This window comes from Pelodiscus sinensis, chromosome 5 (genome assembly GCF_049634645.1).
Source record: "Pelodiscus sinensis isolate JC-2024 chromosome 5, ASM4963464v1, whole genome shotgun sequence".
Taxonomy (NCBI): Eukaryota; Metazoa; Chordata; order Testudines; family Trionychidae; genus Pelodiscus; species Pelodiscus sinensis.
Genome location: NC_134715.1, coordinates 123866890 through 123894234, shown reverse-complemented (window position 1 = coordinate 123894234; position 27345 = coordinate 123866890). Strand labels below are relative to the sequence as shown.

At 50.5% G+C, this 27345-nt stretch overlaps 1 long non-coding RNA gene and 1 gene segment (V, D, J or C); one reads left to right on the top strand and one right to left on the bottom strand.

Moving 5' to 3' along the window:
- Positions 1–27345, bottom strand: part of LOC142829702 (uncharacterized) — a 415915-nt gene that overhangs the window by 105827 nt on the left and 282743 nt on the right. The window lies entirely within an intron of this gene.
- LOC106731490 (immunoglobulin kappa variable 4-1-like) lies at positions 7106–11248 on the top strand. The segment is given in 2 exon segments: positions 7106–7186; positions 10547–11248. Coding segments are annotated over 2 exon segments (357 nt in total).

The following is a 27345-nucleotide window of genomic DNA, read 5'->3' as shown; positions in this document are numbered from 1 at the left end:
AAGTCATGGAGGTTGGGTCCATGGAGTGCTATTAGCTAGGGGTAGAAATGGTGTCCCTGGCCTCTGTTTGTGGAAGGCTGGAGATGGATGGTACGAGACAAATGGCTTGGTCATTGTTTCGGTCCATCCCCTCCAGGGTACCTAGTGTTGGCTGCTGTCGGCAGACAGGCTACTGGGCTAGATGGACCTTTGGTCAGACCCAGTACAGCCATTCTAAGCTCAGGGCTCAGGGTCGGGGGTCTCACTGGACCACCTTGATTTTCATGCACACCTGCTCCTGGGTGGCCAGGCTGGCAGCTATCCTACCCTAGACGGCCACTTTCCTGTGCCTAGTGCAGAGGTCGTGGATGAGGTCCACGATGTCTGCACTAGACCAGGTGGGCGCCCGCCTCTTGCGGACCTGGGCAGGCTCCCGGGAGCCACCAGCCTGGTCCCGAGAATAGGCGGAGGGCAGTGTGACAGCGGGTGGCTGGTTCGAGCCATGCCAGGTGCAGGGTCTGCTGGCTGGGTGCTCGCAGGCTTACACCTGGCACGGGCACCGTAGCCAGCCCATGCCCCTTTAAGGGCTCTGGGCCTAGGAGGGGGGCAGACGAGTTTCCCAGATGGTGCCCAGAGTGGCCACCAGGGAAAGCTGGGGAGGGCTAGCCTCCCACTAGTTCGAATTAAGAGGCTACACAGCCCTTAATTCGAACTAGTTAATTCGAACTAGGCGTTAGTCCTCGTGGAATGAGGTTTACCTAGTTTGAATTAAGCGCACTGCTAGTTCGAATTAAGAGCGCCTATCAAAGTTAATTCGAACTAACGTCTGTTAGTTCGAATTAACTTTGTAGTGTAGACATACCCAAACAGACTCCACCAGCCAGTAGAATAGAGGGAGTTTATTGCTTCTCCAGGATACAGCACAGCATAGATTTAATCTGGTTACAGGGCAGGCCTAGGATGCCTCAGCCCCCCTTGAGATGGGGGAGACTGGTCCCCTAAATCCCAGCCTCTTGCTTAGGCTGCGTCCTCCTTGATACCAGACAGAAACTGCCCCACTTCCAGCCCTGCCCCCCAGCCAGGGGCTGCACTCCGCCTTCCTCCCTTTGTTCCTCTCCCTGAGTATGTCTACACTACCACCCTAGTTTGAACTAGGGTGCTAATGTAGGCAACCGGAGTTGCAAATGAAGCCCGGGATTTGAATTTGCATATTGCTAGTGCGGACTCTGTGCCACGCGGCTACACGCGGCACGGACTAGGTAGTTTGGACTAGGCTTCCTATTCCGAACTACTGTTACTCCTCGTGGAAAGAAGAAATTGGTGCATGAAGAGTAGACGGGGGCTCTTTGCTAGTGACTCAATTCCAGAGCCGAATCCACAGACACTGATCACTTTGCTGCTCCCAGAGAACTGGCATCCTAGGGAAAGCAAGGTGGGTGGAGAGGTTCTAGGGAAGGAGAAAGAAACAAAAGGAGAGAAAGAGGGAAGGGGCAGCTTTTAATTCCACGGCTGCCTCCAAAGGCCGAGCAACAGATTTCCATACTCCACATCAATGGCATTTCAATCCCAGCACATCCGTGTGGTTTCCTGTCATTTCATTTACACTCCCTGTCAGCGTTCAACCCCCAGGGGGCACAGTCTGTGCTGCATTTACCCAAGAGATGCAGCCCATGAGGAGGGGGCAAAGTTAAGATTCTGCCCATATGTGGGTCGGTTCAGCACCCCGGTAAGTTAGAGCAGGCCCTGGGTCTGCTGTAATTTATAGCTCCCTCCCCAGAGCCACCTGTCACATCCACAACAGCCCCCAGATGCAATGTCAGGCCTGAGAAGGTTATTTAGAGCAGCGGTTCCCAATTCCCAAGCTGCAGCCCGCTGCTGTACTGCTGACCTCTGGCTGCCAGGCTTTAGCGGCTCTGGGGGCCAGGGCTGGGTACACTACTCTCGCCGCTGCGGTTGGGAGAGACATGTCCTGCCCCACCTCTCAGCGAGCCAGATCCAGGAAGGAATGGGATCTCTTCCTGGTCATGGAAGAGCCCTTCCCTGTGTGGTAGGAGGGCCTGCTGGCCGGCACAGAAGCAGGGCAGGAAGTACTTCTCCCTTCCGCTGCAGCAGGATGGAAAGCGCTGGCTGGTGGACCTCAGCTCCAGCCCCTAAAGCCACCGCGATGTGGGCAGCAGCACAGGGCTAGGTATGGGGAGCTGGGCAGGCACTGAGGGCTCCAGGGGTGAGGCTAGTGCCTGGGGGCTCTGGTAGGGTTACCAGGTAGTCTTAAAAAAAATACCGGACACACTTCATCAGGGGCCCGGGGGACCAGCTGTGAGGGGAGCGGGGCTGGCCGGGAGGAAGGGAGTGGAGGGAGGAAGGGGGGCCAGCACTGGCGGTAGGGAGTCGGGGGAGATTGTGGGAGGGGTGCAGAGCTGGGAAACAGAGCTGGCAGTAGGGGTCAGGGGAGATTGGTGGAGGGGCAGCCAGAGGGAAGCAGAGCTGGTCGGAGCAGAGGGAGGGGCGGAGGAAGCGGGGCTGGCAGGGAGAGATCGGGATGGGGAGGGCAGCCTGCAGGAAGCAGAGCTGTTTGGGGGGGTGTAACGGGGCTGGCTGGGGGAGATCGGAAGGAGCAGGGGAGAACTGGCCGCTGGAAGCAGGGCTGGCAGAGGCAGTGTGGCTGGCCGGGGAAGATTGGGAGAAGTGGGGGAGAACCAGCCAGTTGGGAAGAGAGTGGGAGGAGCAAATCAGCTGGTGGGGAATGGTACTGACTCGGGCATGTGCAGATCGCAGGGCACTGCCCGTCCCGCGCATGGTCCCGGCAAAGCTAGTCCAGTTGCGGCTCCACCATGTGCTGCACCAATGCTCAGGAGTAGGGACAGGGCTTCCCCTCTTCCTCAGTTGCTGAGTCTTCCAGGGCTGATCCCACCCCGCCGGCCAGCCACCTCTTAGAGTTGGGGGACTCTAAGAGGTGGGGGCTGGTACTGGGGTGTTTGGGATGGGGGCTGGCACTAGGGCACTCTGAGGGCAGGATGCTAGCACTGGGGGGGTTGGATGCAGGGGACTCTGGGGTCAGTGGCTGATGCTGGGGCATAGTGGTGGGGTGGGCGGCTCTAGGGTTAGAGATGGCACTGGGAATCTGGGGGCTGTGCTTTAGGTGGACCTGTAACATTTTACTTTCATATTCATTATTTGCATAATGTATATGCAAATAAAATGTTACCAGTCCACCAAAAGTTTGCAAATGGGTTTGCCGGTCACCAGTATTAAAAAGGTTAGAAACCGCTGATTTAGAAGAGACCAATTAAGCTGTTCCACTTTGTGTAAATTGTAGAATCATAGAACACTAGAATTGGAAGGGACCTCGAGAGGTCATTGAGTGCAGTCCCCTGCCCTCACCTCAGGACCAAGCACGGTCTAGACCATCCCTGATGTCTGTCCAACCCTGCTCTTAAATATCTCCAGTGACGGAGATTCCACAACCCTCCTGGGCAATTTATTCCAGTGTTTAAGTTTTTCCTGATAATAATTCAATATCCATTGGCCTAAAGAGGCACAGTTTGGTATATGGAAAACCAAGTTCAAGGCCTGGTCCAATGTCTATTTAATTAGCTACACCAAGTGGAACAGCTCCAGCAAAAGAGTTCTGGGACACCTGGCCCACAGGATGGCAGTCAGGGAACTCCCTGGAAATCTGGCCTCCCACTGACCAAAATCAAGTGGAGAAGGGATTTGAAAACAGTCCTCCGACCTCCCAGGTGAGCTACTGCCATTGGTATAAGAGAGTGAGCCATTAGCCTCACTCTAGCTTTTCAGGCTGACTTGGCTCTGATGTCCAAATCCAGGAATGGGTAATGACAGCCGGAATTCCAAGCAAACAGGCACCTCCTCCCAGCCAGTTTTCTGATGTCCTTTGAGAGGCAAGGCTCAGGCTCCACCTGTCTCTTGGCATTTCTCACTGGCTATTGCAGGCTGCCACTATTTCCATTCTCTCCGCAGTTATAACCCTTTCATTTCACTCGTTATATATCGTTTATCCACATCTCTCAATTCAGACAAACCAAGATGATCACTCAGGCTCGGCTCATCTGGATACTAATGCTCTGGGCAGAGGGTAAGAAGCACATAAACAAGGAGTAATGGGGTACAGGAAGCAATGAAAGGTTGTGAATTTAAAAATATCAGGGGATACAGCTTGACTCTTGCAGTTCAGTTGCATTGCTGGTGGTTTTATGTTATTTATTTTAATATACTGTATCCATGTAATTTTAGGACAAACTAAAAATAAAACCAGCAGGAACTCTGTTAAACAAAGTGAGATTTAAACACCAGGGCTATCAGCTGTAAAGCCAGTTCAGCCATTTACAACCACATAGCCTGGTACCAACAGAAACCAGGACAAGCCCCTAAACTCCTTATCTACAGCACTTCCTCTCTGCAATCGGGGGTCCCAGCCCAGTTAAGTGGCAGTGGGTCTGGAAGCGGCTACACCGATTACACTCTCACAATCAGTGCTGCTCAAGCTGAAGAAGATGGAGATTACTAGTGCCAACATTATTACAGCAGCCCCCCAGCCGCAGTGATACAGGCCAGCACAAAACCTTCTGCTCTGTTAGCTCTAGCACTCACACCCTGCTGTGACAGATGTTTTCCATAGATCAGCACCTTCAGCGCCTTATTTGGAGCAAATCTTTGAGGAAATCATGGTCAGCAACCTGGACTAGCCTGAGCCATGACTGCCCTTGCTCTGGGGAATTCAATCTGATCTGGGCCAAGTCAGCTGGGCCTGAATTACTGCCTCTGGGCTGCTTGTAGGGCCTACGTCAGCCTGGGTTTGTGCATAGCCACTGGTGCATGAGGTCAAAAGGAGTTGCCCACTCATCCAGCTTTCTAGCCCTTTGTCGTATGGCCCCTCCACCCATCTGCTACCTTAGATAATTATGGGGCTCAATACTCTCTGATGAGCACTGGTGAGCTCTGATGAGCTCTCTGATGAGCACCCTCTTCTACCTGCCTGAAATTACTACTAGACCAGGAGGCGACTGGCCGCAGATAGCAACACATCTACTGGGATCCAGCCAGGACAGCTGAGGATACAGACATTTTAAGTCAGGAAGGATGGAGGAAAATAGAGGCAGCATGAAACAGAAAAACCCAGGAAAGAGAATCTGGAAACGTTTAGAAGATGATCCAGACAAATGGAAGGATCCATCGGTCAACAGGAAATCCAAACCCCAGTTCCCTGTGATAGAAACTTACCCCTGTGTCTCATACCAAAGCACAGGGGAAAGGTACCCATCACCCTCACAATTATCCCTCACTATCAACTGAGTCACCTAGAGCAGAAACACGAAACCATGGAAGATGCATGGCCATGTCAAACCAGTACAGTGTGTTTTATTTGTAATGACTCTATCATGGATAGGCTACACTATCCTGACCCACAGCACAGCTATACAAGAAAGATCTGTGTCTAAAAGGGCACATGCAAGTCATTCCATATTGCATTGAAAGACACAGGAAAATGTTCTCCCAGGCTACGTCTAGACTATATGGCTCCATCAATGGAGCCATTAAAATAGTTTATTTGGCATAGTCAAAGAAATGGGGATTTAAATAATCCCTGTTTCATTAAAATAAAAATGGCCTCCGAGCTGTGCTGACGATCAGCTGATCTGGTATAGCGCGGCAGTCTAGATGTGGCGCGATCGACAAAGGAAGCCTTTGTCGACCACTTCCGTAAACCTCATTTCACGACTCATACCGGAACAGTTGACAAAAGCTTCCTTTGTTGACAGCGCCGCAGCTAGACTGCCATGCTGTGCCGGATCAGCTGACTATCGACATAGCGCCGCGGCAATTTTTATTTTAATGAAGCGGGGATTATTTAAATCCCACTTCACTGAGTATGCCGAGTAAACTATTTTACATGGCTCCGTCGACAGAGCCATGAAGTCTAGACGTAGCCCCAGAGCCTCCTCCCCAATACCAGGGCAAAAGCCTGCACTGCATTGAGCTGTGAAAACAATAAGCAGATTTTCATAAACACTTGTTGTATTGCTAACCCCAACACGCCAATGTACAGAAATAGCATGAGATTTGCGTGACAAACAAAAGAGTTGGCTTCTTTTTATTTGCCTTCGTATTTCACTTTAAAACATTTTCTGCACAACCATGTGGGCTAAAAAATGACTTTTTCTTAAAATTAAAATAGATTCTCACCTCATCACATGACTCCACCAAATGGGATTCCATAAAGCTGGGGCTTTATGAATAATATAAGACATCACAACCTTTGCCCACCTTACAGCCTTCTGTGCAGGGCTAACATTCAGGCCTGAGTGCACAGACTGTGATGACACAGACCCCAGGACTTCTGGCAGTGCCTCCAGGAGACAACGTTGCTAAAAGCTTCAAAGTCAGTTCAGCCATTTACAATAATATGGTCTGGCAGGTGGCTGGGGAGGAGTTTTAAGACCCATACAGACTCTACATCAATTTAGCAAAATCCACCCGGGGATGTCAAAGCGCCTTACAAAAACTAATCAACGATGTCCCAGTATCCCATAGCAGCATGCCCAGTGAGCAGACAGGGAAGAGGAGGCACAGAGATTGATGGTCTGATTCCACAGCCATTGAAATCAATAGGAATATTTCCTGGGATGCCAATGGGAGGAGGATTGGCTGGACAGGGTAGGGTCCAGCAGCTGTTGCTGTGGTTCATTGTTTTTAATAGAAACAGAGAACACTGAATACATCACAGGATTGGATCTGCAGGAGAATCCCTTTGAAGAACCTGGACATTCTAACATGTTCTGAGCCTCTGTTCAATGTTGCCTTGCTTAGCAGAATAAATTCTGCTAAAAAGACAATTGACAATCTGGCAAGGCCAGGCTAGGGAGACTTCCAAGAAAAGAAAAAGTGTCTGATCCAGAATGACATTTTTGTTTGTTCCCACCCCACAGCTTGTATCCTTTTCCTTATGATCCACTCACAGGATAGGTCTGATGGGTGTAAAGTCTGTTCAGTGTGACCCTGGGGCTGCAGAGGGAAGGGACATTTACACAGAGCTGCTGCTTTGCATATTTCCACTCCAGTGACAGTCCCCTCCTCTCTGGAGCAGATATAAACATGTCACTTTAACCGTTTGTGCTTCTGAGCTCCACAGCTGCCAAGATGATCTCCCAGACTCAGTTTCTCTGGCTCCTTGTGCTCTGCATTCAGGGTAAGAGAAATAACAAGGGAAATTATCTTAAAAATTATAAAACGTCACTAGGCTGCAGATGCCCAGAGTTTCTCCCTCAAGCAATGATTCCCAGGGGCATTCATAGTGTTAGTGCATGAGAGATACAAGATGCAGCTTTGTAATTAGTTGAAAAACTTATGAGATTTGTGTCACTGCATATTTCCTTTCCTTTTCAATGTTTTCTCCCATCCAGACTCCAGGGGGCAGATTGTGCTGACTCAGACTCCAGAATCCCTGGCAGTGTCTCCTGGAGACACAGTCACTATCCGCTGCAAAACCAGTTCCAGTGTAGGCAGCTACATGAGCCTGTACCAGCAGAAATCAGGACAAGCTCCTAAACTCCTTATCTACGACGCTTCTAACCGTCCCTCTGGGATCCCAGACCGGTTCAGCGGCAGTGGGTCTGGCACCGACTTCACATTCACCATCAGCAGGGTTGAAGCGGATGATGCTGGAGATTATTACTGTCAGTGTTACTACAGTAGCTCTCTCACACAGTGATACAGACCAGCACAAAAACCTCCCTGCTCTGTAGAGTTTCTTTCACTCACAGTATTTTAGCTGCTTCCTCTGTAGCTTCCTGGCACCAGTGCTTCTGCAAGGCTGCCCACAGGCCGAGTGTGTGTCAGAGTTGGGTCCCTTCCCTCTTCACTCCAGAACTTAGTCCTTCCAGAGGCTCCCTCCCATCATGTGGTTCAGCACTTTTCTCTCCGTTGTCATTGCTCCCCTACCGCTTACAGGGATCTGATCTTATGGGCTGCATCCAGCTTCCTCTGGACAGCAGCTGACAATGCTAATACCTTTGTACTGAGCTGAGAAATCAGACAGAGATCTGTACTCCAGCTTCCCACAGCACCCTGAGTGACACTGCAAGAGTCTACTCCATGTCCTCCGATATTAGCAACTGGAGGGCTGCCATTTTGATTTGAAATGGTTAATGGGCCACAAGTATCCTTCTCAGCCCCAGGCCCCATCCCCACTCCACCTTTTCCCACCTCATTTTAAGAGGGATAAGGGAACTTTCAGAAAAGGCTTTATTTTCCGAAAGATCTGCGTCTAGACTGGCGCTTTTTTCTGGCAAAGCTCCGAGCCGGAAAAAAGCGGCAGGCATTTTTATGCTAACGAAGCGGGGGCATTTAAATCCCCACTTCATTTGCAATTGCGATAGGTCTAATTTGCATCCCTTTTACGAAAAAGGGATGCAGTCTAGACATAGCCGTTCAGTAGCAGTTAGAGGATAGCCTGGTTCCAAGGAACGTTTATTCCCCCATTTCTCCATGTCATTCTCCCTCTGCAGCCAGCGAATAACCAAGAGAAAATCTGACCAAAATCACTCCTGCTGGAAGCACAAAATCACTCCTGCTGGAAATCTGTAACTAAGAAAAGAAAAGAAAAGAAAAGAAAAGAAAAGAAAAGAAAAGAAAAGAAAAGAAAAGAAAAGAAAAGAAAAGAAAAGAAAAGAAAAGAAAAGAAAAGAAAAGAAAAGAAAAGAAAAGAAAAGAAAAGAAAAGAAAAGAAAAGAAAAGAAAAGAAAAGAAAAGAAACGAAACGAAACGAAACGAAACGAAAAGAAAAGAAAAGAAAACCCTTAAAAAATAGTCTTGCAACACCTTAGGAACTAAGAAAACATGTAGATGGTACCATGGGCATTTGTGGGCACAGCCCACTTCATTAGATGAATGATGTTAAGAGGTCCAGTTTCCAAATAAACAGCAATGAAAGACAAGGGGTGGAGGGAAGAGAAGAAAAAAGCAAAAAAGGGGAAAAAATTGTAAATTAGAGTGTCCATGCTAAATGAAGTTGATAGACTGCGCAGAGACACAATATTCACTCTCTCTCCCACCACCTTGTGAATTATCAGGCTGCAATTTATATTCAGAATCAGCCAGGAAAAGATGCAAACAAATATTTCCATTCACTGCATTGCTCATCTCCAGGTATTGATTTAATTCATTCAGACTCCGGAGGAAGAGTAGGAGGGCAGGACACTACAGAACTCTTGGCAGGGTCTCCCCTGAAGATACAGCCATTGCAATGGCAGGGGGTAGAAATCCCATTTACCCTCTTTACCCTCATAACCAACAGTGTTGAAGCTGAAGATACTGTTGGCAGCCAGGCTAGCACCTCCCACTCATTGTGAGTCTTCTCCCCACAAACCTCCCTGGGCTGCTGGGTGATTTGCTCATTAAAACATCTTCTCTGACACTGAATCTGCTCAACAGCTGCTCCTCCAGCTGCAGCCTCAATAACCCGTCAGCCCCAAAAGGGTAAGCAAAGACTTTTGCCTACCTCTCTGAGGCCACTAGGGGGAGGAGAGTCTAACAGTTCAGAGCACAGAGCTTAACCCATGGTTCCTTTTTCAGTTAGGTAAGGGTATGTCTGCACTGTGGGTTGAAGTCGAATTACGATACACAGCTTTAGCTATGTTAATGGCATAGCTGAAGTCGAAGTAGTTATTCCGAACTATCTGTACGCCTCGTGAAACGAGGCGTACAGATAGATCGGAATGGCTATGTAGTTCGAACTATCTAGCCCGTGCCGCGTGTAGCCGCGCGGCACGGGGTTCGCACTAGCCGGCTTTTAAAAATGGCGGAGCCGGCTTTATGCTAATGAAGCCTGGGAAATTCAAATCCCGGGCTTCATTAGCAAGTTCGGTATGCATACATTACCCCGCTAGTTCGAACTAGCGGGGTAGTGTAGACATACCCAAAGAAAGAACAAGACAAGAAGAGAGAAGGGCAGCTTTAACTATCACGGCTGTCTCCAGAGGCAGAGCAGCAGATTTACACACTCCACATCAGGCAAGCCAGGCTTTGGAACTTTCCCTGGAATGAAAGGGTGTCTCATCCTGAGCAATGGACGGGGTGCGGCTCTCTCTTTTTGTTTCTTCCCCATCCCCAGCTTTTACCCTTTTCTTTATGCTCCACTCAGGGGATGGGTCTCATGGATCTAAAGTCTATTCAATGTGACCCTGTGTTGGCAGAGGGAAGGGACATTTACACAGAGCTGCTGCTTTGCATATTTCCACTCTAGTGACAGTCCCTTGCTTTCTGGAGCAGATATAAACATGTCACATTAACTGTTTCTGCTTCTGAGCTCCACATCTGCCAAGATGATCTCCCAGACTCAGTTTCTCTGGCTCCTTGTGCTCTGCATTCATGGTAAGAGAAATAAGAGCAGAAATTAGCTTAAATACCAGGCTGCGGCTGCTCAGATTTTCTTGCTCAAGCGATCCTTCCCAGTGGTGTTTACGGTGTGTGTGAAGGAGGGATACAAGGTGCAGATTTGTAATCAGTTAAAAATTACGAAGTTTTCTTTTCAATGTTTTCTCCCATCCAGACTCCAGTGGGCAGATTGTGCTGACTCAGACTCCAGAATCCCTGGCAGTGTCTCCTGGAGACACAGTCACTATCCGCTGCAAAGCCAGTTCCAGTGTAAGCAACAACATAGCCTGGTACCAACAGAAATCAGGACAAGTTCCTAAGCTCCTCATCTACTACGCTTCCACCCGTCAATCTGGGGTCCCAGACCGGTTCAGCGGCAGTGGGTCTGGCACCGACTTCACATTCACCATCAGCCGGGTTGAAGTGGATGATGCTGGAGATTATTACTGTCAGAAGCATTACGGCACCCCTCTCACACAGTGATACAGACCAGCACAAAAACCTCCCTGCTCTGTAGAGTTTCTTTCTCTCACTCACAGTATTTCAGCTGCTTCCTATGTAGCATCCTGCTGCTGCCCTCTACAAGTCTCCACACAGGCTGGTTATGTGCCAGATTTGGGCCCCTTCCGTCTTCCCTCCAGAACTTAGCCCTTTCAGATGCTCCCTCCCACCATGGGCTTCAGCCCTTTTCTCTCAGCTGCCATTGCTCCCCTACCACTAACAGAAGATAGAGAGAGATCTCTACTCCAGCTTTATAAAGCATCCTGAGGGACACAGCAACAGTCTAACCCATGTGCTCCAATGCTAGCAACTGGAGACTCCCATTTTGATACATCATTTTTACCGGGTCCCCAAGTTCCCCCTTCTCAGCCCCCGGCCTCACCCCTGCTCCAACTTTTCCCACCCCAATGCTCCTTTCCAACCCCACTTCCTCCTATATCCACTCCACCCCTCCCATCGTGGCCCCATTCCACCTGACCTCTCCCTGCCCTGCTCCATCCCCACCCCACCTCTTCCTGTCCCTGTGTGATGGCGCGTCGGGTTTTCCCCCAACTCCTGCACCCCCGTAATGGCACGAACAGACTCCACCAGCCAGTAGAATAGAGGGTGTTTATTGCTTCTCCGGGATACAGCACAGAATAGATTTAATCTGGTTACAGGGCAGGCCTAGGTTGCCTCAGCCCCCCTTGAGATGGGGGAGACTGGCCCCCGCCTCTTGCTTAGGCTGCTTCCTCCATGATACCAGACAGAAACTGCCCAACTTCCAGCTCTGCCCCCCAGGTAAGGGCTGCACTCCACCTTCCTCCCTTTGTTCCTCTCCCTGGGAGGTAACCAGTAGAACAGGTTGCCTACTTGACCCATCAGCTCCTCTGCTGGGCCGTGGTACAGACAGTAGCTAGTGGGGGTCACCCACAGCCCAAGCCTAGCAACCAGCAAGGTACCAACACTAGATCACACCCTGCTACAGCCCTTTCCATCCAACCTGCCCCACTCCTCCAAGCATCCCCACCCGCACTTTACCCCTTCATCACAGCAGTTCCTATATGCCACTGAACAGCTCTTCCTTGGTATGCAGGAGGCCTGGAGGAGGAGAGGAAGGAGTTGAACAGTAGGGCCCACAGGTCTCCTGGAGTATCCTTGCAGACCTGCAGGCGTCCATTCTGCTGCTACTCTTCTCCCTCCCTCAGTTGTGGGAACAGCTGTGCAAGGATGCGCGGCCAGGGGGATTTCCCCGCTTTTCCATTGGCTCGGAGGATGTGCAAGAGACACAGTGTCTGGGAGAAGCACAGGGCATGAAAGCAAGTCCCCATCTTCCCTTCATGTCCAGAATCTGTACCCCACTCCTCTCACACACCCTGCTGCCAACACCCTGTGCTTCTAACCTGCTCATGCACCCTCCATTGCTCCTGCAGCCTTCCCCCTGGCCACCACTGCACCTTCCTTTGCAAGAATTTGCCCTCTGCCACCGGCCAGAAACCCTACGCCCAGCCTGCTCCTCTGCCTTAGCTCCTGCACAGACCTCACATACTCATCCCCTGCTGCGCCCTACCTCCCATGCAGAACGTGCATCCTTACCCCCTTCTACTCCCCACTTCCTGCCCAGATCATGCACCCACATCCTTACCCCACGTGTTGGCAGCCCTGTCCCACACACTGAACCCCTCATTTTGTCCCCACCCTAGGATCTTCAAAATCCACTAAGACTGGAACCCCAGAAGAGTAAATCTGGCCTATGGGAAGCCCTGAACCTCAGTTCTCCCTGTCCCTACCTCTCCCCCTGGAGACTACAGCCATCGCAGTGCCAGTGGGTAGAGATCTGATTGCACTTCACCCGCCCCATCAACAGTGTCCAAGATGAAGGTCCTCTTATCAGCCAGGCTAGTGCTTCCCCTCTCACCATGAGACTTCTCGCCACAAACTTTCCCTAAGATGCTCTGTGGCTTTACTCATTAACATTTCTCTGACACAGAATCTTCTCAACAGCTATATAAATGTAGCTGTGTTAGTCTGCTGTAGCTGAAGCAAAATACAGGACTATGTAGCACTTTAAAGACTAACCAGATGGAGTAACTCTAGTTATCTTATCCATTACAAAGATAGCTTCCTCAATTATCACCTCTAATATCATTAGCGCACAGACATTTACCTTCCCTTCCCCCCCCCCCCCCCCGCATCCCTCTTCTGTTCTGAAATTTGATTTGTCCTTTTCATATGTGTTCTCTTTTTTTAATTGTAGCCTTTGGTATATATGGTTGTGACTATTTTCTTCCATTATTTGATCTGAGGAAGTGGGTCTGGCCCACAAAAGCTCATCATCTAAAATACCATCTGGTTAGTCTTTAAAGTGCTACATAGTCCTGTATTTTGCTTCTCAACAGCTGATATTCCCGCAGCAGGGTCTCTGAACACCACTACGGGGTGGAGAGCCTAAGAATTCAGAGCACAGAGCTTAATCGTTCCTTTTTTCCAGTTCAGTGACTGTGCAGCGCACTAGACATCATCAATGGGAAAGAAGAAATTGGTGCATGAAGAGTCGACGGGGGCTCTTTGCTAGTGACTAGAAACAACACTCAATTCCAGAGCAGAGTCCACAGACACTGATCACTATGCTGCTCCCAGAGAACAGGCATCCTAGGGAAAGCATGGTGGGTAGAGCGGGTCTAGGGAAGAGAGAAAGAAAGAGCAGGAGAGGAAGAGAAAAGGGCAGCTTTCAATTCCACGGCTGTCTGCAGAGGCAGAGCAGCAGATTTATCTACTCCACATCAATGGCATTTGAATCCCAGCACGTCCAGGTGGTTTCCTGCCATTCCATGTACACTCCCTGTCATCTTATTAAATGACAACGATTATTTAAATCGACGCTTCATTTGGGTATGTCTAGTAAACAAATCTACATGGCTCTGGCGACAGAGCCCTGTGTTCTAGACATACCCTTGGTGTTCTCTTGTTCTTCTATTAGGGGAACTAATAAATAACTTTTCTTTATTCACCCTCTCCACACCACTCATGATTTTATAGACCTCTATTATATCCCCCCTCAGTCTCCTCTTTCCTGAACTGAAAAGTCCCAGTCTCTTTAATCTCTATTTATGCCCGTTCCAAACCCCTAATCATTTTAGTTGCCCTTTTTGGAACTATTTCCAAGGCCAAAATATCTTTTTTGAGGTGAGGAGACCACATCTGTACACAGTATTCAAGATGTGTGCGTACTATAGTTTTACACAGGGGCAGTACGATATTCTGTGTCTTATTTTCTATCCCTTCCTTAATAATTCCTAGCATCCTATTTGACCGCTGCCGCACAGTGTATGGAAGTTTTCAGAGACCTATCCACGATAACTCCAAAAAGGTGTCTGATCCTGAGGAATGGATGAAGTAGAGCTCTCTCTTTTTGTTTCTTCTCTACCCCAGCTTTTATCCTTTTCTTTATGCTCCACTCAGGAGATGGGTCTCATGGATCTAAAGTCTATTCAATGTGACCCCAGGGCTGCAGAGGGAAGGGATATTTACACAGAGCTGCTGCTTTGCATATTTCCACTCTAGTGACAGTCCCTTGCTCTCTGGAGCAAATATAAACATGTCACATTAACTGTTTCTGCTTCTGAGCTCCACATCTGCCAAGATGATCTCCCAGACTCAGTTTCTCTGGCTCCTTGTGCTCTGCATTCATGGTAAGAGAAATAAGAGCGGAAATAACCTTAAATACCAGACTGCAGATGCTCAGATTTTCTTATTCAAGTAGTCCTTCCCAGTGGCATTTATTGTGTCTTTGAAGGAGGGTTACAAGGTGCAGCTTTGTAATGAGTTAAAAAGTACGAGGTTTGAGTCACTGGATATTTCCTTTTCTTTTAAATATTTTCTCCCATCCAGGTTCCAGTGGGCAGATTGTGATGACTCAGACTCCAGAATCCTTGGCAGTGTCTCCAGGAGACCCAGTTACTATCCGCTGCAAAGCCAGTTCCAATGCTGGCAGTGAGATGTCCTGGTATCAACAGAAATCAGGACAAGCTCCTACGCTCCTCATCTATGGAGCTTCCACCCGTCAATCTGGGGTCGCAGACCGGTTCAGCGGCAGTGGGTCTGGCACCGACTTCACATTCACCATCAGCAGGTTTGAAGCGGGTGACGCTGGAGATTATTACTGTCAGCAGGATTACAGCTTCCCTCTCACACAGTGATACAGACCAGCACAAAAACCTCCCTGCTCTGTAGAGTTTCAGATTCTCACTCACAATATTTCAGCTGCTTCCTCTGTAGCATCCTGGTGCCGCCCTCTGCCACGCTCCACACAGGCTGGGTATGTGCCAGATTTGGGTCCCGTCCCTCTTCACTCCAGAACTTAGCCCTTTCAGATGCTCCCTCCCACCACGGGCTTCGGCCCTTTTCTCTCAGCTGCCATTGCTCCCTAGCACTAACAGAGAAGACAGAGACAGATCTGTACTCCAGCTTTTTAAAGCATCCTCAGGGACACAGCAATAATCTAATCCATGTGCTCCAATGCTAGTAACTGGAGACTCCCATTTTGATACATCATTTTTACCAGATCTCCACTTCCCCCTTACATCCACTCCACCTGTCCCTCCATGGCCGCACCCCACCTGACCTCTCCCTGCCCTGCTCCATCCCCACCCCACCTCTTCCACTCCCTGCTACAGCCCTCTCCATCCAACCTGACCCACTCCTCCAAGTATTCCCCCCCCACACACACACACACTTTCCCCATTCATCCCAGCACTTCCCACATGCCACTGAATTGCAGTTCCTTGGCATGCAGGAGGCCTGGGGAAGGAGAGGAAGGAGTTGAATAGTGGGGCCCAGAGATCTCCAGGAGTATCCTTGCAGACTGGCAGTCGTCCATACACCCCAGTTTGAAAAACACTGGCCTCATCCAAACAAGTCAGACAAAGGTGCTGGATGGCTCAGCTTCTTATCTAGCAAAATACAATCATAGATGCAGCTCCCCTTTCGCAGAAGAAACCCCTCAGCAGAACTGAGACTCAGTCATACTACCTACTGTGGAAAACATGGGACCCAGAGCTCTGCATCGGTCCCCCCCAAATAGCAGGGTATCAGATCACAGTGATGAAAACATGTGCAGTCCCTGGAGCTGCCCCCAGGATGAATTCTGGGTCCCATGTTCCCCATCACAGGTGCAGTCATTGGTATGGTGGGTACTGGAGCAGGAGGGGAATGAACACAGCAATCACTAGACCTCAGCTCTGGTCCATCTAATCCAGTGATTCTCCAACTGCTATGCGTAGATTACTACTGGTCCACAGCTGCCTTCCAAGTGGTCTGTAGCCCAAGGTCACCCCCATCTTTCTCCTGCAGCAGGGAGCTTGTGCTGATGCATCAGCCTCCTGCCTGCCCACCCCCGTGAGGTTGGAGTGCCAGCACCGGCTTCCTGCTGGGGGCAGAGGGGAGAAAGCCCTGACCTTGCTCACCGGATCTAGCTGTCAGAGCAACAGCACAGCCGGAAGCAGCTCAGTGTACTGCTGCTACTCTTCTCCCTCCCTCAGTTGTGGGAACAGCAGTAAAAGGATGAGCGGCCTGGGGGATTTCCCTGCTGCTCCCATTGGCCGGGAGGATGTGCCTGAGACACGGTGTCTGGGAGCAGCAGAGCATATGAAAGCAAGTCCCCACCTTCCCCTCATGTCCAGAATCTGCACCCCACTCCTCTCATACACCCTGCTGCCAAGACCCTGCACCTCTAACCTGCTCGTGCACCCTCCATTGCTCCTGCACCCTTCCCCCTGGCCACCACTGCACCTTCCCTTGCAAGAATTTGCCCTTTCCCACCGGCCAGAAACCCTACGCCCAGCCTGCTCCTCTGCCTTACCTCCTGCCCAGACCTCACATAGTCATCCCCTACCTTCCATGCAGAATGTGCATCTTCACCCCCTTCTACTCCCCACTTCCTGCCCAGATCCTGTACCCCCATCCTTATCCCACTTATTGGCAGCCCTGTCCCTCATTTTGTCCCCATCCCAGAGGCTAGGGGATCTGCAAAATCCACTAACACTGGAACCCCAGAAGAGTAAAGCTCCCCTATGGTAAACCCTGAACCACAGTTCTCCCTGTCCCTTCCTCTCCCCCGGGACACTACAGCCATCGCAGTGAGTAGAGAACTGATTTCACTTCACCCTCCTGATCAACAGTGTCAAAGATGAAGATAATCTTATTAGCCAGGCCAGTGCTTCCCCTCTCACCATGGATATGTCTACAGTAGCTCGTTAATTTGAGCTAGGTAGGGTAATCAGGGCAACCGAAGTTGCAAATGAAGCCCGGGATTTAAATATCCTGGGCTTTATTTGCATGTTCCTGGGCGCCGCCATTTTTAAATCCCCCTTAGTCCGAACACCATGCCCGCGGCTACATGTGGCACAGACTAGGTAGTTCGAATTAAAGCTCCTAATTCGAACTACCGTTACTACTCATTACCGTTACTCCTCTATGGTAGTTCGAATTAGGAGCTTTAGCTCGGACTAACGGGGATTTAAAAATGGCGGCGCCCAGGAACATGCAAATGTAGTTTCCAGATATTTAAATCCCGGGCTTCATTTGCAACTCTGGTTGCCCTCATTACCCTACCTAGCTCGAATTAATGAGCTAGTGTAGACATACCCCATGAGACTTCTCACCACAAACTTTCCCTGGGATGCTCTGTGGCTTTGCTCATTAAAATTTCTCTGAGACAGAAGCTTCTCAACACCTGCTATTCCTGCAGCAGCCTCTCTGAACACCACTAGGGGGTGGAGAGTCTAACAATTCAGAGCACAGAGCTTAACCGTTCCTTTTTTCCAGTTGAGTGACTGTGCAGCGCACTGGACACCATCAATGGGAAAGAAGAAATAGGTGCATGAAGAGTAGACAGGGGTTCTTTGCTAGTGATTCAATTCCAGAGCCGAATCCACAGACACTGATCACTTTGCTGCTCCCAGAGAACTGGCATCCTAGGGAAAGCAAAGTGGGTAGAGAGGTTCTAGGGAAGAGAGAAAGAAAGAAGAGGAGAGGAAGAGGGAAGGGGCAGCTTTAAATTCCACTGCTGCCTCCAGAGGCAGAGCAGCAGATTTCCATACTCCACATCAATGGCATCTCAATCCCAGCACATCCGGGCGGTTTCCTGTCATTTCATTTACACTCCCTGTCAGCGTTCAACCCCCAAGGGGCACAGTCTGTGCTGCATTTACCCAAGAGATGCAGCCCATGAGGAGGGGGCAAAGTTAAGATTCTGCCCATATGTGGGTCGGTTCAGCACCCCGGTAAGTTAGAGCGGCCTCTGGGTCTACTGTAATTTACAGCTACCTCTCCAGGGCCACCGGTCATATCCACAACAGCCCCCAGATACGACGTCAGGCCTGGGAAGGTTATTTAGAGGAGCAGTTCCCAACCATGCTGCAGCCCGCTGACCTCTGGCTGCCAGGCTGCAGCGGCTCTTGGGGCCGGGGCTGGGTACACTGCTCTCACCACAGCAGTTGGGAGAGACGTGCCCTGCCCCACCTCTCAGCGAGCCAGCTCCAGGAAGGAATGGGATCTCTTCCTGGCCATGGAAGAGCCCTTCCCTGCATGGCAGGAGGGCCTGCTGGCCATCTGAGAGGCAGGACAAGAGATGCTTCTCCCTTCAGCTGCAGCAGGATGGAAAGCGCTGGCTGGTGGACCCCAGCCCCAGCCCCTAAAGCCACCGCAATGTGAACAGCAGCACAGGGCTAGGTGAGGGGGGCTGGGCAGGCACTGAGGGCTCCAGGGGTGAGGCTAGTGCCTGGGCGCTCTGGTAGGGTTACCAGGTAGTCTTAAAAAATATACCAGACACACTTGATCAAGGGCCCGGAGGACTGGCCGGGAGGGGAGGGGAGCGGGGCTGGCCGGGAGAAAGGGGGGGCTGGGAAGGAGACCTGGCAGGAGGGGTTAGGGCAGATTGGGGGAGGGGTGGCCAGCAGGATGCAGAGCTGGTCGGAGCAGGGGAGGGCAGGGGCAGCGAGGCTGGCTGGGAGAGATCAGGGTGGAGGGCAGCCGGCAGGAATTAGAGCTGGTTGCGGGGGGTGCAATGGGGCTGGCTGGGGGAGATCGGAAGAAGGAGGGGAGAACAGGCCGCTGGAAGCAGGTCTGGCAGGGGCAGCAGGGCTGACCGGGGAAGACTGGGAGAAGTGGGGGACAACCAGCCGGTTGAGAGGGGAGCAGGGGAGAGGAGTGAATCGGCCGGCGGGGAGTGGAACTGACCCAGGCACATGTAGATCCCAGGGCACTGCCCGTCCCGCGCACCATCCTGGCGAACCGAGTCCGGTTGCGGCTCCGCCATGGCTACGTCTAGACTGGCCCCTTCTTTGGAAGAGGCATGCTAATTTCTAACTTTGGAATAGGGAAATCCGCGGGGGATTTAAATATCCCCCGCAGGATGTAAATAAACATGGCCGCCGCTTTTTTTCCGGCTTGGGGAAAAGCCGGAAAAGAGCGTCCAGACTGGCGCGATCCTCCGGAATAAAGCCCTATTCTGGAGGATCTCTTATTCCTACTTCCCAGTATCCAATAGCAGCGTGCCCAGTGAGCAGACAGGGAAAAGGAGGCACAGAGATTGATGGCCTGATTCCACGGCCATTGAAATCAATAGGAATTTTGCCTGTGATGCCAATGGGAGGAGGATTGGCTGGACAGGGTAGGGTCCAGCAGCTGTTGCTGTGGTTCATTGTTTTTAACAGAGACAGAGAGCACTGAATACATCATAGGACTGGGTCTGCGGGAGCATCCCCTTAAAGAATCTGGACATTCTAACATGTTCTGAGCCTCTGTTCACTGTTGCCTTGCTTAGCAGTTTAATTGCTGTTAAAAAGACAATTGAAAATCTGGCAAGGCCAGGCTAGGGAGATTTCCAAGAAAAGAAAAGGTGTCTGATCCAGAATGACCTTTTTGTTTGTTCCCACCCCACAACTTTTATCCTTTTCTTTATGATCCACTCACAGGATGGGTCTGATGGGTGCAAAGTCTGTTCAATGTGACCTTGGGGCTGCAGAGGGAAGGGACATTTACACAGAGCTGCTGCTTTGCATATTTCCACTCCAGTGACAGTCCCCTCCTCTCTGGAGCAGATATAAACATGTCACTTTAACCGTTTGTGCTTCTGAGCTCCACAGCTGCCAAGATGATCTCCCAGACTCAGTTTCTCTGGCTCCTTGTGCTCTGCATTCAGGGTAAGAGAAATAACAGGGGAAATTAGCTTAAAATTATAAAATGTCACTAGGCTGCAGATGCCCAGAGTTTTCCCCTCAAGCAATGATTCCCAGGGGCAGTCACTGTGTTAGTGAACGAGGGATACAAGATGCAGCTTTGTAATTAGTTGAAAAACTTATGAGATTTGTGTCACTTTATATGGCCTTTCATTTTAAATGTTTTCTCCCATCCAGACTCCAGTGGGCAGATTGTGCTGACTCAGACTCCAGAATCCCTGGCAGTGTCTCCTGGAGACACCGTCACTATCCGCTGCAAAACCAGTTCCAGTGTTGGCAGCTACATGGCCTGGTACCAACAGAAATCAGGACAAGCTCCTAAACTCCTCATCCACAGCGCCTCCACCCGTCCCTCTGGGATCCCAGACCGGTTCAGTGGCAGTGGGTCTGGCACCGACTTCACATTCACCATCAGCAGGGTTGAAGCAAATGATGCTGGAGATTATTACTGTCAGTGTTACTACCGTGGCTCTCTCACACAGTGATACAGACCAGCACAAAAACCTCCCTGCTCTGTAGAGTTTCGTTCTCACACACACAGTATTTCAGCTGCTTCTCTTCTAGCTTCCTGGCACCAGTGCTTCTGCAGCCTTGCAGCGGGGTGGCAGGGTGTATGTTAGACTTGGGTCCCTTCACTTCTTCACTTCAGAACGTAGGCCTTTCAGGTGCTCCCTCCCACTATGCAGTTCAGCACGTTTCTTCCAGCTGCCATTGCTCCCGTACCGCAAACAGGGATCTGCTCTTACTGGCTGCATCCAACTTCCTACCGACAGCGGCTGACAATGCTAATACCTTTGTACTGAGCATGAGCACGGCATAGATAGAAGCAGCAAGCGGGGGGAGCAGGAACTGGTGCTGGGGGAGCCAGCTTAAAAAATGGTTCCGCCAGCACTGTCTCTGTGGGGCAGTTGAGACAGGGCACGGGAGGCAGAGCCACATCGCAGCATCCAGCATGAGCCAGGACTGCTACGTCCAAGCTCGCACTATGTCCCAGACTTATCCCTGCTGTGGCTCTGCAGTTTAAATTCAGCAGGGGCTGGGCTGCCCCCTCACCTCTTATAGACTAATCATGCCTTAGCCCACCTGAGCAATTTGCAGTCACTGGAGCTACCCCCAGGATGAATTCTGGGTCCCATTTTGGCCAGCACAGGTTCAGTCAGTGGAGTTTTTGGTGCTAAGGCAGCAGTGGGAGGATTGGAGCAATCACTAGACCTGAGCTGTGGTCGATCCAATCCAACATCACGCTCCAGCACTTCCCCACAGAAAGATGCAAAAACCCTTCAGAAGCACTTAAAGGAAATCCTGGCTCCTAGGAAAGTTTACCTCTAACAAGACCAGCTCTCCATGGCATTCTCCCTCTGCAGCCAGAGCAAACCCACGAGAAAATCTGACTAAAATCACTCCTGCTGGAAGCACTATGAACTCAGCCTCTATACTCACCCCCTCTCCACCACTTTGTGGATTATTTATCAGGCTGTAATTTATACTCAGAATCAGCAGGCAAAGATGCAAACCAAAATATTTCCAGTCACTCCATTGCTGATCTCTAGGCATTGATTTCATTCATTCAGACTCTGGGGTGCCAGACACAAAAGGATTTTTAGCAGTGTCTCCTCTAAGGCTACAGCTATTGCATTGGTGTAGGCAGAGATCTGATTTCGCTTCACTAGTGTTGAAGCTGAAGATCCTCTTATCAGCTGAGCTAACAACACCTCCCTCTCACTGTGAGACTTCTCACCACAAACTTTCGATGGGCTGCTCTGTCACTTTGCTCATTAAAACACCTTCTCTGACACAGAATCTGCTCAACATCTGGTACCCCATGACCACGTCAACCCCAAAGAGATAACTAAAGGCTTTTGCCTGCCCCTCTGAACATCCCTGGGGGGAGGAGAGTCCAACAATTCAGAGCACAGAGCTTAACCCGTGATTCCCTTTTTTTTATTGTTTAGTGACAGTGCAGCACATTTGACACAACCAATGAAAAAGAAGAAAGTGGTTCGGGAAGGGAAGATGGAGGCTCGTTGCTAGTGACTAGAAACAACACTAGATTCCAGAACAGAGTCGAGAGACATTGATCATCTGGCTGTAGCCTCCGGGGAAACACTGAAGAATCCTGTAGTGCCCTGCCCCCGCACCACCTCTTCAGCTGGAGGGGCTCTAGGGAAGAGAGAAAGAAAGAAGAGGAAAGGAAGAGGGAAGGGGCAGCTTTAAATTCCACTGCTGTCCCCAAAGGCAAAGCAGCGGACTTACACACTCCACATCAATGGCATTTCAATCCCAGCACATCAGGGAGGTTTCCTGTCATTTCTTTTATACTCCATGTCAGCCTATAAACCCCAGGGGGGCAGAGATGCAGCCCATGGGGAGAGGTCAAAGTTTGGATTCTGCCCATACCTGGTTCGCTTTAGCACTCCAATAAGTTAGAAAAGCCCCTGGGTCACCTACAATTTACAGCTGCATCTCCAGAGCCACCTCTCACAAACACAATAGCTCCTCATGCCAGGCGTGAAAAGGTTACTTAGAAGAGACCAATGATGCTCTTTCCTTTCTGTACATAATTCAGTATCCATTGGCCCAAAGAAAGACAGACACCTGGACTATGGGAGACCCAAGTACAAGGCAAGTTCCAATGTCTATTTCATTAGTTACTCCAATTGAAATAGCTCCACCAAAACAGATTTAGGGACACCTGGCCCACAGCACGGCCATAAGGGAAATCACCTGAAACCTGGCTTCCCACAGCCCATATCCCTGCTCTAAATCATGCAGAGAAGGGATTTCAGACAGCTGTGCACAGGTCTGTGTCCTCTCCACAGCGCTACTGCCATTCATGTAAAAGAGGGAGCCAGCAGTCGGATTCTAGCCCTTCAGGAGAAAGCACTGACCTGGCTGAGGTGCCCAGATCAAGTTGACAGCCCTGAATTCCAAGCAGACAGGCTCCTTCTCCAAGCCCTATGTGTATTGGCTGACTTGCTTTGAGAGGCAGGGCTGAGGCCCAACCCATCTTCTCAGCATCTGCCACTGGCTATTGTAGGCCGCTCAACGTGCTGCTCTGAGCATCCCTATTTTTGGCACCAAAAAAAGTTTCTCTGAGCCTTCTATAAGGATCCAGGTACCTAACGCAGGGCTGAGGAGTCTACCTGCAGCAGGATCCTAGACATTCGCTGTTGTGACTCCTAAACCCCTTCGTGCATTCAGCTGTGACTGACACCAGGGACACACGTCCACTCGTGTGCACAGCTGGCTCTTGGATCATTCAGCGAGTGTCTGCTTCAAAGCAGAGAGCTCCATCCTAGCCCAACATCAACCCCTCCCTGCCATTGTACTGGGCCCCACTCAACACTGCTGCAGGCATCCCACCCCAAATACGCCAACAGGTTTCCCAGAAGAACAGGGCTGCCTTTTCCCAGCACAGGAGACATTACAGCCACCTCTGGCCAGGCGCTGTCTCCCACTGAAGTAATTAAATGTCTCCCTGTGGCTCACAAAACACAGAAAAAGACAGAGAACCTGACAGTCAGCAGTGCTGAGCTCCACTAATTCTATTCGCTTGTGCTGGAGCAGTAGGTACGATATTCTCTGGTGGCAGCAAAATCAGCACAACCTCCTTTTTTATAATTCTGGAGAGAAGCACGGGGCCAAGGTGGCTGTTGCAGTTCAGCTCACTGCTGTCTCTAGACTGATACATGCAGGGCTAGACTCTGCTACTGCACAGTAAGAGACCCCTCTGGGCACTGCTGAGAACGGAGGGCAGGGGCCGCAAGCAAATGTATAGCCTAGATGTGCTAGGGAATCCTCCATCAAAGAGGACGGGGCGGGAGGAGGGGGGCAGACATCCTGGTGTTTTCCAATTGTCTCTGCTGAGGCCTTGTTAGCTGTTGCGCTGTGACCTGGAATTCTAAGGAGCCCCTAACACTCTTGATTGACAGAACATCAAACACAAGATGGCTGCAGGAGCATCCCCCTGGAGACCCTGCACACACTCACATTTTGAGCCTGTGTTCAATTTTGCCATGTGCAGGAGTTTAAGCTATGTTAAAAAGAGTTTTAAAAATCAGAGAACCCAGGCTTTAGAGCTTTCCCTGGAATGAAAAGGTGTCTGATCCTGAGGAATGGACGGGGTGGGGATCTCTCTTTTTGTTTCTTCCCCACCCCAGCTTTTATCCTTTTCTTTATGCTCCACCAACGGGATGGGTCTCATGGGCATAAAGTCTATTCAGTGTTATCCTACGGCTGCAAAGGGAAGGGATATTTACACAGAGCTGCTGCTTTGCATATTTCCACTCCAGTGACAGTCCCCTGCTCTTGAGAACAGATATAAACATGTCTCATTAACTGTTTCTGCTTCTGAGCTCCACATCTGCCAAGATGATCTCCCAGACTCAGTTTCTCTGGCTCCTTGTGCTCTGCACTCACGGTAAGAGAAATAAGAGCGGAAATTAGCTTAAAATCCAGGCTGCAGATGCTCAGATTTTCTTGTTCAAGCGATCCTTCCCAGTGGCATATAAGGTGTCTGTGAAGGAGGAATACAAGGTGCAGCTTTGTAATTAATTAAAAATTGTGAGGTTTGAGTCACTGGATATTTCTTTTTCTTTTAAATGTTTTCTCCCACCCAGGCTCCAGTGGGCAGGTTGTGGTGACTCAGACTCCAGAATCCCTGGCAGTGTCTCCTGGAGACACCGTCACTATCCGCTGCAAAACCAGTTCCAGTGTTAGCAGCAACATGGCCTGGTACCAACAGAAATCAGGTCAAGCGCCTAAGCTCCTCATCTACGCTGCTTCCACCCGTCCCTCTGGGATCCCAGACCGGTTCAGCGGCAGTGGGTCTGGCACTGACTACACATTCACCATCAGCAGGGTTGAAGCAAATGATGCTGGAGATTATTACTGTCAGTGTTACTACAGTGGCTCTCTCACACAGTGATACAGACCAGCACAAAAACCTCCCTGCTCTGTAGAGTTTTGTTCTCACACTCACAGTATTTCAGCTGCTTCCTCTGTAGCTTCCTGGCACCAGTGCTTCTGCAGCCGTGCAGCGGGGTGGCAGGGTGTATGTTAGACTTGGGTCCCTTCCCTTCTTCACTTCAGAACTTAGGCCTTTCAGATGCTCCCTCCCACTGTGCAGTTCAGCACGTTTCTTCCAGCTGCCATTGCTCCTGTACTGCGAACAGGGATCTGCTCTTACTGGCTGCATCCAACTTCCTACCGACAGCGGCTGACAATGCTAATACCTTTGTACTGAGCATGAGCACGGCATAGATAGAAGCAGCAAGCGGGGGGAGCAGGAACTGGTGCTGGGGGGAGCCTGCTTAAAAAGTGGTTCCGCCAGCACCATCTCCGTGGGGCAGTTGAGACAGCGCACGGGAGGCAGAGCCACAGCGCAGGATCCGGAATGAGCCAGGACTGCTACGTCCAAGCTCGCACTATTTCCCAGACTTATCCCTACTGTGGCTCTGCAGTTTAAATGCAGCAGGGGCTGGGCTGACCCGCTCACCTCTTAGGGTATGTCTACACTACAGCGCTAATTCGAACTAACTTAGTTCAAATTACTTAATTCGAACTAAGCTAATTCGAACTAACGGATCCAGACTAAAAAACTAGTTCGAATTAGCATTTTGCTAATTCGAACTAGCATGTCCACATTAAGTGGACCCTGAACCGGGCTTAAGGATGGCTGGAAGCAGTGCTGGCAGGGCATCAGAGGAGGACTTAGAGTGTGGAGCTGCTGTCTCAGGCTAGCCGAGGGCTGTGCTTAAAGGGTCCCAACCCCTGCCCCGGACAGACAGTTCTCAGGGGTGCCCCGCTTGCAAAGCCGTCCTGGCTTGGATTGCCCGGAGTACCCACACTGGGCACATCACAGCACTCGGCCAGCAGCCCGGCTGCACTTGCCGCAGGCTGCCATCTGGGGAGAGGGGACAATTGGGGGGCTGCAGGAGAGCTTCCACTGCAAAAGCCCACAGAGCCAGCCCAGTCCTCCCCATCGGGGGCGCGTACCCCATTCCTCCCTCACCTCTTTCCACTTACCCTTCCCTAGCCCCTCTTCTTGATGTACAAAATAAAGGACAATTGTGTTCAAAAATTGAATCTGTCTTTATTGAACAAAACTGGGGAAGACTGGGAAAAGGAGGTGGGAGAGGGGAAGAGAGAGGCTGGGAGAGGGGAGGGCAACTAAAATGATCAGGGGTTGGGAACGGGTCCCATATGAAGAGAGGCTAAAGAGACTGGGACTTTTCAGCTTAGAAAAGAGGAGACGGAGGGGGGACAGGATAGAGGTCTCTAAAAGCAGTAGTTGGGTGGAGGGCACTCAGGGCACTCCAGGCCAGGACTGCTTGCAAGCGGGGATCCCCTGAGAACTGTCTGTCCAGGGTGGGTGTTGGGTCCCTTTAAGCACAGCCCTCGGTTAGCCTGAGACAGCAGCTCCACGCTCTAAGTCCTAATCTGATGCCCTGCCGGTACTGCTTCTGGCCATCCTTAACCCCGCTTCAGGGTCCACTCAATGTGGACATGCTAGTTCGAATTAGCAAAATGCTAATTTGAACTAGTTTTTAGGTCTAGATTCACTAGTTCGAATTAGCTTAGTTTGAATTAACTAATTCGAATTAAGTTAGTTTGAATTAGTGCTGTAGTGTAGACATACCCTGATTTACGCTCTCACTCTCAGTAAGGTTGGAGCAGATGATGGAAAGCATCATCCAGAAGGTGTCAGCTGCCCTCACACAGTGACACAGCCCTGCCTCAAAACCTCCCGGATCCTTCAAGTCCTGTGATTCCACAGCAACAGTCGCTGCCTGCAGAGAAGCATGGGGCCAAGGTGACTGTTGCAGTCCAGCTCACTGCTGACTTCCTGGTGTTTTCTATTTGTCTATCCTGAAGCCTTGTTAACTGTTGTGCTGTGACCTGGAATTCTGTGGAGCCCAAGACACTCTTGATGGACAGAACACCAAACATGGGATGGCTTCACATGCTCACATTTGGAGCCCGTGTACAATTTTGCGTTGTGCAGGAGTTTAAGCTATATTAAAAACTCTTTGGAAAATCCAGCAACCCAGGCAATGGAGCTTTCCCTGGACAGAAAAGATGTCTGATCCTGAGGAATGGATGGGGTGGGGCTCTCTCTTTTTGTTTCTTCCCTACCCCAGCGTTTATCACTTTCTTTATGCTCCACTCATGGGATGGGTCCTATGGGCATAACGTCTATTCAATGTGACTCCGGGGCTGCAGAAGGAAGGGACATTTACACAGAGCTTCTGCT